This window comes from Gossypium hirsutum, chromosome A06, assembly GCF_007990345.1.
Source record: "Gossypium hirsutum isolate 1008001.06 chromosome A06, Gossypium_hirsutum_v2.1, whole genome shotgun sequence".
Taxonomy (NCBI): domain Eukaryota; kingdom Viridiplantae; phylum Streptophyta; class Magnoliopsida; order Malvales; family Malvaceae; genus Gossypium; species Gossypium hirsutum.
This window is the reverse complement of record NC_053429.1, coordinates 96,423,256-96,437,673: the sequence shown is the minus strand read 5'-3', so window position 1 is coordinate 96,437,673 and position 14,418 is coordinate 96,423,256. Positions and strand designations below refer to the sequence as shown.

The window sequence follows — 14,418 nt, the reverse complement described above, 5'->3', positions numbered from 1 at the left end:
GATCGTGACCGAGAGGTAGCTGATGATCTTGAGAGTGTAGCGCCTGCTCCCGCACAAGGGACAGTGCCGGCAGACTCTCAACCTAATGCTAGTAATCCGAATGATGAAGCTAGACAAGCATTCTATAGCGTGATGAATGATTGGTTCAACCAATACATTCGAACTAATATGGCTGTTCCACAACCTCCATTCCCGACAAATACTACCCCCGCACCTACAATACCACCGGTAACGGACCAAATAAGGTCAAATAAGCCCCCAGTTGACAGAATCCGAAAACATGGGGCTACTGAATTTAAGGCTATGGATAGCGATGATGCCGAGCAAGCTGAATTTTGGCTGGACAACACTATCCGGGTACTCGATGAGCTACCTTGTACACCCGATGAATGCCTAAAGTGTGCTATCTCCTTGCTACGTGATTCTGCCTACTATTGGTGGAGTACTCTGACTTCTGTTGTGCCCCGAGAGCAAGTAACTTGGGAGTTTTTCCAAACTGAGTTTCGGAAAAAGTATATCAGTCAGAGATTGTTGATCAAAACGGAAGGAATTTCTTGAGCTTAAGCAAGGCTCCATGTCGGTTACTGATTACGAGCGAAAATTTGTTAGACTTAGCAAATACGCTCGGAATGTGTTTCGTCCGAAGCTATTATGTGTAAACGCTTCGAGGATGGGCTGAATGAAGATATAAAAATGTTCGTTGGCGTTCTTGAAATACGAGAGTTCGTGGTACTTGTTGAACGAGCTTGTAAAGCCGAAGAGCTTAGAAAAGAAAAGCAAAGAGTTGATGAGGGAACTGGAAAGTTTCGTAAAAGATCCTCGGGAAGGTCTCTTCAACAGACATCGAAGAGATTTCGAGATGATGCGGGCCAGTTTAGAGGCACTTCGGGCCTTTTTAGACGAGATCGTGATCGACCCCCTGTGGGTACACGAGGCACTTCGGTCGCCAGTGTTGGGAATGAACGTCGAGATAGAACGAAATGTCGATATTGCGGTAAATGGCATTCGGGGAGTTGTAGATTCCCTGACCGCTCCTGTTACAAGTGCGGATCAGTTGACCACTTCATTAAAGATTGCCCGAGGTTGTTTGAACAGAATGAAAATCAGAGTGGGAAACCGGGTGCTACCACTGCTCGAGGTAGACCATCTGGAAATACGGGCAATACTAGTGGTGGTCAGAGAGGATCTAGAGATGATATAACCAGATCCGAAGCTCGTGCGCCTGCTAGAGCTTATGCTATACGTGCCCGCGAGGATGCTTCTTCGTCTGATGTTATTACCGGTACATTCACTCTCTTTGATACTAATGTAATTGCTTTGATTGACCCCGGTTCTACTCATTCTTACATATGTGAAACCTTAGCATCCAGTAAGACTTTACCTATTGAGTCTACTGAGTTTGTAATTCGGGTGTCAAATCCCTTGGGTCATTACGTGCTTGTCGACAAAGTGTGTGAGAAATGTCCCCTGGAAATTCGAGGTTCCTGTTTTCCGGCAGACTTGATGCTTTTGTCGTTTGATGAATTTGATGTTATCCTTGGTTTGGATTGGTTGACCGCGCATGATGCGATTGTGAATTGCAAGAGCAAGACTATTGATTTGAGGTGCGCAAATAACGAAGTAGTCCGAATTGAGTCTGCGGACTTGGAGGGGATGCCAGCTGTAATATCAGCAATGTTGGCATAGAAATATGTAAGAAAAGGGTGCGAAGCATACCTTGCGTATGTACTTGATGACAAAGAATTAGAAAAGAAACCCGAATCTGTGCCGGTGGTTTGTGAATACCCGGATGTTTTTCCGGAAGAATTACCGGGTTTACCACCTGTTCGGGAGGTAGAGTTTGGTATTGAGCTTGTACCTGGGACTACGCCGATTTCGATAGCTCCGTATCGTATGGCACCAACCGAGTTAAAGGAGTTGAAAGCTCAGTTGCAAGAACTGACGGATAGAGGTTTCGCTCGACCAAGTTTCTCACCTTGGGGTGCACCAGTATTGTTCGTGAAAAAGAAGGACGGAACCATGAGGTTGTGCATTGACTATCGTCAGCTGAATAAAGTGACGATAAAGAACAAATATCCATTGCCGCGCATCGATGATTTGTTCGACCAACTGAAGGGAGCCTCAGTGTTCTCAAAAATAGATTTGAGATCGGGCTATTATCAGTTGCGAATTCGAGATTCAGATATTCCTAAAACTGCCTTCAGAACGAGATATGGTCACTACGAATTCTTAGTGATGCCGTTTGGGCTCACTAATGCCCCTGCAGTATTTATGGATTTGATGAATCGGATCTTCAGACCGTATTTGGATCGGTTCGTAGTTGTGTTCATTGATGACATTTTGGTCTATTCAAGAGATGAGACCGAACATGCTGAGCATCTGAGGCTAGTGCTGCAAATTTTGCGGGATAAGCAGTTATATGCTAAGTTCAGTAAGTGTGAGTTCTGGTTAAGAGAGGTTAGCTTCTTGGGTCATGTGGTATCCGCGTCGAGTATTCGAGTTGACCCGAACAAAATTTCAGCCATACTTGACTGGAAACCTCCGAGAAATATTACTGAAGTTCGGAGCTTTTTGGGGCTCGCCGGTTATTACCGACGATTTGTGAAAGGTTTCTCGATGATAGCCACACCAATGACGAAGCTACTTCAAAAGGATGTTAAGTTCGAGTGGACGGAGAAATGTCAGAAAAGTTTCGACCAACTGAAAACTCATTTGACTGAAGCTCCAATTTTGGTGCAACCCGAATCAGGTAAAGAGTTTGTCATTTATAGTGACGCATCCCTACTTGGGTTGGGTTGCGTATTGATGCAAGAAGGTCGAGTCGTGGCCTATGCGTCGAAACAATTGAAGCCACACGAGAGGAATTATCTGACCCATGATCTCGAACTAGCTGCCATCGTGTTTGCTTTAAAAATATGGCGACATTATCTGTTTGGTGAGAAGTGCCATGTATTTTCGGATCACAAAAGTCTCAAATATTTGATGACTCAACGAGACTTGAATCTGCGACAAAGACGTTGGCTTGAGTTGTTGAAAGATTACGAGCTTGTCATTGATTACCACCTGGGAAAGGCTAACGTGGTTGCGGACGCCTTAAGCCGGAAGTCATTGTTTGCTTTACGAGCGATGAACGTGCACTTGTCTGTTCTACCAGACAATGTGTTAGTAGCTGAATTAAAAGCTAAACCATTATTGACTCACCAAATTCGTGAAGCTCAGAAAGTCGATGATGAATTGGTTGCAAAACGGGCTAAGTGTTTTCCGAACGAGGAATCGGAGTTTCAAATTGATGATGATGATTGTTTGAGGTTCAGAAATCGTTTGTGTGTTCCAAGGAATTCGAAACTCATTTCGATGATTCTGAACGAAGCCCATTGTAGCCGAATGTCAATTCACCCGAGGAGTACGGAAATGTACAACGATTTGAAACGTCAATTTTGGTGGCATGGTATGAAACGGGACATCTCCGACTTTGTTTCGAGATGTTTAATATGTCAACAAGTGAAAGCGGAACATCAAATGCCTTCAGGATTACTCCAGCCGATCATGATACCCGAGTGGAAATGGGATCGAGTCACAATGGACTTTGTGTCCGGACTGCCCTTGTCAGCAAGTAAGAAGGATGCGATATGGGTTGTTGTTGATAGACTGACTAAGTCGGCTCATTTCATCCCCGTACGTACGGATTTTTCATTGGATAAACTAGCTGAATTGTACGTTTATCAAATTGTGAGATTACACGGGGTACCTGTTTCTATCGTGTCGGATAGAGATCCGAGATTCACCTCACGATTTTGGAAGAAATTGCAAGAAGCTCTGGGTACCAAGCTGCATTTTAGCACTGCTTTTCACCCCCAAACCGATGGTCAATCCGAGCGGATAATTCAGATACTTGAGGATATGTTGAGATGTTGCATCCTCGAGTTCAGTAGTTCATGGGAACGGTATTTACCTTTGATTGAATTCGCTTACAACAATAGTTTTCAATCAAGTATTAAGATGGCACCTTACGAGGCTTTGTACGGTCGTAAATGCCGTACGCCATTGTTTTGGACCGAGCTCGGTGAAAGTAAAATTTTCGGAGTTGATTTGATTAAAGATGCTGAACAGAAAGTAAAGTAATCCGTGAAAGTCTGAAGGTAGCCACGGATCGTCAGAAGTCGTGCGCAGATTTGAAACGAAAAGACATCGAGTATCAGGTGGGAGACAAAGTGTTCCTTAAGGTTTCACCTTGGAAAAAGATACTCAGGTTCGGCCGTAAGGGCAAGTTGAGCCCAAGATTCATTGGGCCGTACGAAATCTCCGAACGAGTTGGTCCGGTTGCGTATAGATTGATTTTGCCCCCGGAGCTTGAAAAGATTCATGACGTCTTTCATGTTTCGATGCTTCGACGCTATCGATCTGATCCATCGCATATAATTAGCCCATCAGAGGTTGAAATTCAAGTCGACATGAGCTATGAAGAAGAACCGATGCGTATCCTAGCTCGTGAAGTGAAGGAGTTGCGAAACAAAAGAGTTCCGCTAGTAAAGGTGTTATGGCTCAAACACGGGATCGAGGAAGCTACTTGGGAGACCGAGAGCTCGATGAAAGAACGATACCCAAACCTATTTACCGGTAAGATTTTCGGGGACGAAAATTTCTTAAGTGGGAGAGAGTTGTGACAGCCCAAAGTTGACCCTAGTCGGGAAGTGGTTTTGGGACCGCTAAACCGAGTCACCGAAATGTTTGAATGTTATACTTATTGTCTAGAATATGTAATTATGAATGTGTGAAAATTTCAAGCTTCAATTTGGTTGATTTCATGTGAATTTAGTCAATAGGACTTATGTGAGAAAATTCTAAAATGTGATAGGTCAATGTGTGAGGACCTATTAGTGCATGTGGACAAAGGGGGGACTTGCATGTCAAATTCCCCCCCTACTAGTAGTGGCCGGCCATGACAAGCATGGTAGACCAAGTTTGATGGCCAAGACATGTCATAGACATGTTTTGTTGGTGCATCATGGGTGGAAAAAAATAAAATAATAGGCATGGAAATTAAATAATGAAAAGGAGTATGATGAATACACAAAAAAAAAGTGTGTAGTTGATTCTTTCCCCCCCCATTGCCGTGAGCTAAAGAAAAGAGAGGAGAAGATCTTTGTTCATCCTTTTCTCACCTTCATTTAGCCTAAATTAGAAAGAAAAACAAAGAAAAAATTTTCTCATCCTTTGGTTCATCCTTGGCCAAAAATTTTAAGGAGGAAAGAAGAAGAAAGGTGAAGAGATTCGGCCATGCATGTAGCTAGGCTAAGGTATGTTTGATGATGTTCCATGAGATGCATGCATGTTTTAGTTGTTAGCTTGAGTTCTACCTAGCCCATGGTCTAAATCTTGCTATGTGATGGAAATGGCACTTGACCATGGATGCATCATTCTTGGTTGGTGTTTGATGTTGTGGTGATGAGGCATGAGGATGAGTTAAGATTCGGCCTAGGTGGAGGTTGTGTTAATGCCATTGCATGCAAAATATGAAGCTTGTTAATGATGCATGTGATGATGGCTTGATGATTCTTGAACCTCCTTTTTAGCATTTTTGTGTGAGCACATATGTGCATTGGTTGCTAAATGGAGAAGAATCGGCTAGCAAGATGTGTGCTAAGGCCGAATGTAACTTTGCATGTTAATGAGCAATGCATGTGTTAAATTGATGAAAAGGGGGAGGATGCTTTACTAGTGTGTATATGTGTGTATTAAGTGTTGAAATCGACCCCAAAAATAGACATGCATATTCGGCCAAGGGGAAAGAAATTAGCTAATATGTTGTGTTGATGCATGATTTTTGCATGTATGAGACTTTAATGTCTAATGTATAAATATGGGCTAAGTGCCTTGTGTTCATCTTTTTGATGCCTAAATGATGAAATCAATTTATTTGTTTAATTAAGCTCAAGAGCAAAGGGGAAATAAATCCGATAAAGGGAAGGAAAAAGTGGTTGAATAGCTAGCGGAATCGTTCGACAACACCCGAGGTAAGTTCTTGAGTAAGAGAGCTTAAATTACGATGTGATTAAATCATGCTCTATGTGTGGCTATTGAGCCGAATGTGCAAGGACGATATGTGCCTTGTGTTTGAGTTTCGCAAATGAAAATGAAATATGAATGTGCCATGAATTATTGTTAGATGTGCATGATTAATTGAATGCTGTCCGGGCTAAGTCCCGAAGGCTTTGTGCTAAGTGAATATATCCGGACTAAGATCCGAAGGCATTTGTGCGAGATACAAATTCCGGGTTAAGCCCCGAAGGCCTTTGTGCGAGATACTAAATCCGGGTTAAGTCCCGAAGGCATTCATGCGAGTTATTAAATCCGGGTTATGTCCCGAAGGCATTGTGTGAGTTACTAAAATCGGGCTATGTCCCGAAGGCATTTGAACGAGGAGCTATATCCGGTTAAATCCCGAAGGTACGTGATTTGGTAATGAATGAGCTTGCTGTAAAATTCCAGCGAATACTCGAAAAGCATCCCAATATGGGGATATGTTACGTATGTGTTGAATTTAATCGAGCCCTTACAAATAAATGTTCGCTCAGTTGATAAACGAGCTACCGGCCTTCGGCTAAGTTAGTCTATTGTGTATGTACATAAGGGTTGTTAATGTTGTGAAGCAAGTTTGATATCGGTAAATTGCGTATTATGAAATATTCCGTTTAGCTAAATGTGTGTTATTCTTTGTTTATGCTGGAATTCCTTGCTCAAAACTTACTAAGCATAAATTGCTTACTCGTTACACTGCTCCTCTGTTTTATAGATTTTTGGTTCTCCAGCTATCGGACTCGGGATCTTGAAGTCGAAGTCGCCCACACTATCAAAGGCTCTTTTGGGTACTATTTTGGTTGAATTTTGATATGGCATGTATAGGACTACCCATTGTTGTTTTTCGAGTACTTTATGAAATGTATAAGTGTACAGCCATGCGAAAATGGCTTGTAGAAGTGGAGTATGGCATTAGACCATTCGTGTTTATGAATGTATAGATGGTTTCATGATGTAACTATAGTTGGAATGGAAGTGTTGAGCAAATGATCAGCCATTGGAATGGCTAAGTATGATCATATGTGGGCATATGTATGACAAGGCCCTAGTTGGTCCATGAAACCCCGGAAATAGGTAAGGTTTACTTTGAAAACAGAGGCTGACAGCAGCAGTGGTGTGGATTGGAAAAATCACAAGAATTCGTAGGAGTGGAATTAAATAGTGAATAAATTATGTAATCTAACCTTGATGAATCTACTTTCATATGAAAGTAACGAAACAATCATATGAACAGTACAGTAAGAGATATTCGGGTTCTTGTGGAACAGGGCCAGAACAGTTTCTGGATTCCCTGTTCCGGCTTTGGAAATTCACTATAAATTGACCAGAGATAATTAGGGGTCATACCATATATGTATGGATTCCTCTCTGAGTCTAGTTTCCATAGAAACAAACGGCACCAGTATTGAAGCTCTGTGCAGAGAGATATCCAAGTCGTAATGGGAAAAGGTCAGTGTAGTCGACCCCTGTAACATGGGAGACTTTGACTAATAAACTGTACTAATTGACCCGACCAAAAATTCTAGAAAAAAATACATAGGTGGAGACATGAGTCTAGTTTCAGGGAAAAATCACAAAACTGATTTTTGAGTTGTGAAACTCAAGATATGATTTTTGAAGCGACTAGTACTCAGACTGGGCAGTGTCTGGAAAAATTTTTCAAAGTTTGTTAACATCTCGTGTCCGACTCCGGTGTCGGTCTCGGGTTCGGGGTGTTACAAAGACTAAACATTTCAAAATTAAGTTTCACTTTGTTAGAGAGGCTGAGCAATCAGGAGAAATCAACCTTGTTTATTGCATCTCACAAGACCAAATGGCTGATATTTTGACTAAGCCACTTGGTACAACTAGGTTCGAGGACTTAAGAAGAAAAATTGGTGTATGTTGCATACAGTCTAAGGAAGAGTGTAGAGCATTGGCCTGCAATGCAACATGTAACCAGTAGCTCACCAAGCAAACTAGAAATGGAGCAGAACCGAGTGCAGTAGCTAGTTTGATCCATTTTGTTCATTTTGTTCCTATGTAACTTAGTTTAGTTTCTTTGTAACTTGTTACTAAAGTTAGTAGGATTAGTTTTTTTATTTGTACTTGATGTAATAGCTGATGTATCAGCTAGCTTTAGTTTGAAATTTAACTTGTATTAGTTGTGTATTGGTGGGATCAGTTACATTGTTAGGTAACTGTCCAATTTCATGTAACTTGCACTTATATTTTGAATTTCATCAATGAAAATTGGTTGACCGGTTACACTTTCTAAACTTTTCAAACTCTTTCTTTTATTTTCATTTTTGGTTCCTTTGCTTTTGTTTGAGATTTGAGCCTTGAGTTGTTGCCATTGTTCCAACAAGTTATTATCACTCCTAAGAGTTTTAAATACATTATTATTTAGAAAAACACCTATTAAAAGATGTCTCTATGAAGAGACATGAAGATTCCTATAAATTGGAATGAAATTTAATTTGAAAATCACACTAATAAGTTCTAAAAGTTTTTTACTTTTATTAGATTGCTCTATAAAGAGTTACTGCATAAATTCTTTGTAGAAATTGAGTTTCTTGTTATACATTGATTAGTTCTTAGTAGACTATTTTCGTTAGTGCAAAACGAAAATAGCCATTGGCTTCATTGTATCTTCGAGGTTAATTTGCTTGAAACTCATTTGCACACCGAAGAGAGGTGGGGCGAATATAACCTTAAAGATAGTGGCTTGATACACGCCTTGGAGCTTTGTCCTATTTCTTCTTTTTTTTGTTCGAGTTCCGTTCGTGTGTTCGAAATTTTCCTTATCGGAGATTGTACTAACATTCATCAATTTGGGAATGATTATGATACATCAAGTTATTATCACCCCTAAGAGACTATTCTTTTCATGTTTATTTAGGCAATGCTACGATGAAAACAGTAGTGACTAAGATATTACATCAGAAGAAAGAATGAAAACCTATATATAACAGTTTCAAGTGCACCAAACTTGAAATGGCAGAGGAAAGTTACTTGTGTAGAAATTTAGACATTACTAAGAGGTGATCTTCCAGTCTCATCAGTGATCTCTGGGGTGTAATCAGCAGAGATATGCACTTCTTCTTCCTTAATGCTGAACTCGTAACTCGCAGGGTTAGATGGTTCTTCCCTAGACATGCTCCGTGAATAGTTGGAAAATGAACGGCTAGCTATTGCCTTGGCCCGTGCAAAACCATCAGTTGAATAAGGGGCAAGAGATGGAGTATAATTAAGCCGACTTTTTCCTTTCAAAATCTTTACCACCTCAGACATTCTAGGCCTAAGTGTAGGAGATGGGTTAGTGCAAAGCATTGCTAATTCTAGAATCATTTTGGCTTCTTTTGCTGCATACTCAGATCCTAGAATAGGATCAACCAGTGATAAAAGATCCTCCTTCTCTTGCAAAACATAAGCCTGCAGGGTCGTTTCATTTTGTTTCAAGACAAACATGATCGTCATTCTCCAAGGTGCCAAGGTGAGAGAAGATAGAAACATACATATATATAATCTATATACAACACTTACCAAATCTAGAAGGTAAACACTCTCATCATTTGGCCTATAACTGGCACTGTTTTGCCCACTGACAATTTCAAGCAAGACTACTCCAAAGCTGTATACATCTGCTTTACTGGTCAGATGACCTCTCATGGCATACTCAGGAGCCATGTATCCACTGTAAGAACATTAAAATTTTTTATCAATCGATTTATAAAATTTAAGTTTGGAAGAGCATGAAAGTTTAGATAAAAACGGATTTCGAACATTACGTAGTTCCAGCTATCTTGGTAATGACATGGGTCTGATGGCCTTCATGAAGCTTGGCAAATCCAAAATCAGATATTTTTGCAGTAAAATCCTTATCAAGAAGAATGTTTGTTGTCTTGATATCCCTGTGAATAATCTTTAGTTTTGATTCTTCATGGAGAAATGCCAATCCTTTAGCTATTCCACTACAAATTTTAGATCGGATCGTCCAGTTAAGTTGCACCCTCAGTTCTTCAGGACCTGAATGGTGATGTTCATGTTATCAGTCTGTTAAATACTACACATCAAAAGTGTAGAATGTTTGAATAATTGTTAAACATAGGATCATACGGGCTTACCAAATAATGCATGTGCAAGGGAATTGTTTTCCATATACTCATAGACTAGAAGCAGTTGGTTTTCATCTATACAGCATCCTAGTAGTTTTACTAAATTTGGGTGTTGCAGAGCTGATATAACACCAACTTCATTGACAAATTCACGACTCCCTTGCTTTGATTTTGCAGAAAGCTGTTTTACAGCTATGGTTGTCCCATTGGGAAGCACTCCCTATATTTGTGCCAAAATAAGAGCTTTCTCATCGAAATCATGCCGACAGCAGTGACAGGTAAGAGCTTGAAAGTTTGTCATTACCATCAAGCAGCAAGTAATAAAGAGACCATACCTTGAAGACAGCCCCGAACCCTCCTTCACCGATCTTGTTTTCGTTGTTGAAATTTTGTGTGGCAACTTTTAGTTGCTTATAAGTAAAAAGTCCTCCACCAGGCAGTGAAATAAGTTCTTTTTGTGCTGTTAACAGTATACAAAGAAACAAATAAGAGCCGTGCCAGTAACACGGTCTAGTAGCTAAACCCTTAGTTAAATCTTATTGATTTAGTCTTTACCTTCGATTTTTGATTCCTTGCCACGAAGGTAACCCATTTTCCAGAGGCAAATAAAAACCAGAACCAGGAATAGAACAATGGATCCTGAAATCCAAGCAATGGTTAAAGGAGAGAGCTTTTTGGGAGGCTTTACTGGTTTGAGAACTGCATTCAAACATGAATTTGATAGTTGTTAAATATTAATGGCAAGAAAAAAAAAAAAAAGAAAGGCTGACAAGCTAGCATGAAGAGGTGTGCTACCAGGCTCTACTGAAATAGCTGAAACAAGAGGACCGTAGAGTTCATAAGGACCACGTTTTGAGCCTTTCCCAGCCCAATATAAGTGAATTTCAAGGTTGTTCCCTTTGATTTCAGCTTGAAATGTCCGAGAAACATTCTTGTTTAGACCTCCAGCAACATCTTTGATGTTAAAATCAGCTAAAACCTTTGTACCCTGCAGTCCCAGTCAGTTATGATAAGTACAAGTTCCTTGAGTTCTTATAGATGATTTAATGGAGAAAAGAAAAAGTTTAAGTTGACCTGAATAAGGACATCGAAAAGGCGATTCCCCCTACTCTTATGATCCGCTTCCTCTTTAAATGTGATTTCAGCAAAATCAAGTTTTACTTTGTACAAGCCATTTTTCATGCAGAACCCGAAATACTTCAAAGATATGGGAGAAACACGAGCTGACTTGTATAGTGATATCTCCTTATTTTGAATACTTTCAAATCCACAATCCTCATGGGATTCAATTGATTTGGCGTAACTCATGGAAAAGATTTGCTCGGGGTCATATATCCCCATGCTACTGTACCCCCATTTCTTGTCATCACTGATATAGAATGTTGATGCTCCTTCTGGATTTACATCACTTTCGAATGTACCTTGGGCTGTTGTTACCTTGTCACCTCCACAATTAATATACAACCGGTCATCTGCAGGCCAAACATCAGTTATCGATCATTAGCAAAGCCTTGCTTTTCAAGTACTAAGAAGCTGATCAAATCAAAACATAAAACATGCTTGCTAAGCCATTGACAGTAGCCTGCTGATGTTTGGAACTTTTCTAATTTTATTCTAAAGTTCAAGGTAACGATGCAAAGAAAATGGCAATAAACTTAAAGGCTACTTACTTTCCAATTGATCCTCACCACAGGAGAAATTGTTATTTTGCCATGCACTATCCCTTTAAAATAGGAAAAAGAAGGGGTTAGAACTATAACTTGCATTTTTATATATATATATATACCATTGCTTGCTCAAAATAAAAATGGAGAAAGAAGCAATGAAGCTAGAGCTTACAAGTCTGCTGATGAAGAGCAGCATTCAAATGAATTCCTGAAAATTTATGCATGGAAGAAAAAAAAAGTATTAAGTAATATAGAAAGCTATAAACACAATGGTAAACTTTCTTTTCCTCATTTGCCTTACGTATTCCTGTTGGATCTGTAATCTGCAATAGATGAATAGGTGAAATTGTTCTCTGAGAAATCCCTACACAACAATTAAAAGCACAATGATTTCTATCTCGAGAACAAATTATGTTCTATTTGAATACTGCTAGTAATTATTTTCCAAAAGAAAGAATTCGTGTAATTTACAAATACTGATCATTGTAATATATCAAGAGATGATAATTTCTCAAATTGCTTTCAGTTACTTAAGCCAACAATTCATGCACCTGGAAGAATTACACTTGGTTTTCTTTATACTATATCTACCTAAACTACCTGCATTGGTGAAGGTAAAAATGAAATAAGAACTTACAGATTTGCTTCTGTCTTATTTGTAGACAGTGTAGGAATTGGCCCTATTAATTTATTTGCTAGAAGATATCTGAAAAAAAGGTAAAACAATAGTTATCACAAACAATATGATTGTCTCTAGGAGAGAACATTGACATAATTAAAATTAATTTTCAGATCAAAGAAACAACGTTTTAATTTAAATCGGTGCTAACACACATCTAATGCAGTTTCTCTTACAAATTTGTTAGGTTTGCGAAATCTGGGACTTCACCAGTCAATTTGTTGTAGCTCAAGTCCCTATATCAGAGAAAGAAAAAGACCAGAAAATGGAATACTTGATTATTGCTGAAACTGCAAAGAATGATACTAATTCAGGTGCTGAAAAGTGAAACTAATTAAGGGTTCAGTCTCATTTCTGTATCGTACTTGTTTCTAAAAATTTCCATTATACTTGAGAAAATGACTTACAGATGGCTCAGTGCAAGGAATTCACCAAGATATGGTGGGATTAAGTCATTGATTGAACAGTTTCTCAGGACCCTACAGAAAGAAAGGCTAAGCATGAGTTTGAAGATTGAATTACCTGGACAAAGAAAGATTAATCAATTCACAAGCTCACAAAGTTTCAAGTTGTGTCATTCTTGAAATATTTGGAAATAGGAAAAGTTCTCCTTTTCTTCCATACAAGTCAGCAATGCGCCTAACAGGAGGATATCAAACATATGAAAAAAAAAAACCAATGATATTATTTCAATTCAAAGTTGATGAATAAGAACATTACATCTCAGTGACCTTGTCCAGGGAGGAGATTGTACTAGGAAGAGGGCCTTCAAAACGGTTACCTTGAAGTACACTGTTAATACCAAAACGTTGTAAGCAAATATCCTGATCAAAATTCAGAATTTTAAAACCTGTAATAAGTGGAAAAAGGGTGCTTACAGTAACTGCAGCTGGTTCCAATTTCCAATATATGCTGGGACTGGACCAATGAATTCATTGCCCCTAACATTGCTGCAGATGGACAAAGCAATACTCAAAAGATATAGTTTAAACAAAGATAAACAACATGGAAGAGCAAAAGTTTTCCTTACAACTGCCTTAAGCTTGTAAGGTTTTCAAAACTTTGAGGCAGCTTTCCTTGAAGTTTATTGTTTGCCATCACCCTGCAAGCCGACCAAGATAAGTCAATTTGGGTTCAACCTTAGAGTATAAAGAAAAAAAGAAAGCCTTACATTCCATAGAGATTCTGTAAGTTTCCAAGAGATTTAGGAAGCTTCCCAGTTAACTGGTTATCAGATAAACGCCTGTGAAAAACTGAATGGTGAGTGTGGCAAAAACCAAGAAGCAAAAAAATGGGAGGTCATTGATGGCAAGGGTATTACAGGTGCTCAAGGCTCGAAATGTTTCCTAAACTCTCAGGAATTTCTTCAGATAGTTGGTTCTCTGCCAAGTCCCTACAGTCAAATAACAAAATGATGATGATTCAATAAAAGTGTATATATATTTATATATAAATTTTCATGGTGTAACAACATATCCCATGCTAATGGTTAAGTATACAACATAAAATCAGGAATTTGCTGCTCACAGAGTTTCAATAGATGAGTTGCCCAGATTTTCTGGTATTGAACCTTTTAGCCAGTTTTCAGATAGAATACTTCAACAACACAAAAAACAAAAAGGAGAAGATTAATAAAGAAAATGAGGAAAGAGTTTCAATTAGATTGAATTTGAATAATGCAAAACAAATGGTCAAATTCTAAACAAGAAAAATTATATAAAATGCTAGTGTGGAAGAAATCTGGAGAATACTGACAGAACATTTAATGACATCATTCGGCCAAAGAAGTCAGGTATAGGCCCATCAAGATCATTTGAAGAAAGATCACTGTCATAAATTAAGGGTTCTTGTGAATTTAGGAGTTCATATGTATATATGAAAAGCATCAAAAGACATT

The 14,418-nt window shown here is 39.1% G+C and overlaps 1 protein-coding gene across 1 annotated transcript; it reads right to left on the bottom strand.

Moving 5' to 3' along the window:
- Nucleotides 1-8,854: 8,854 nt before the first annotated feature.
- On the bottom strand, nucleotides 8,855-14,114 carry LOC107937782 (probable LRR receptor-like serine/threonine-protein kinase At1g53430). Its single transcript, XM_016870749.1, has 21 exons — nucleotides 14,049-14,114; nucleotides 13,843-13,914; nucleotides 13,693-13,764; nucleotides 13,552-13,623; nucleotides 13,400-13,471; nucleotides 13,242-13,313; nucleotides 13,080-13,160; nucleotides 12,929-13,000; nucleotides 12,698-12,757; nucleotides 12,480-12,548; nucleotides 12,144-12,206; nucleotides 12,015-12,050; nucleotides 11,846-11,898; nucleotides 11,250-11,647; nucleotides 10,971-11,163; nucleotides 10,731-10,874; nucleotides 10,511-10,635; nucleotides 10,185-10,395; nucleotides 9,849-10,086; nucleotides 9,604-9,754; nucleotides 8,855-9,492 (listed from the first exon to the last, which is right to left on the bottom strand). Coding segments are annotated over exons 3-21 (2,520 nt in total). The 5' UTR covers nucleotides 13,695-13,764; nucleotides 13,843-13,914; nucleotides 14,049-14,114; the 3' UTR covers nucleotides 8,855-9,084.
- Nucleotides 14,115-14,418: the final 304 nt, after the last annotated feature.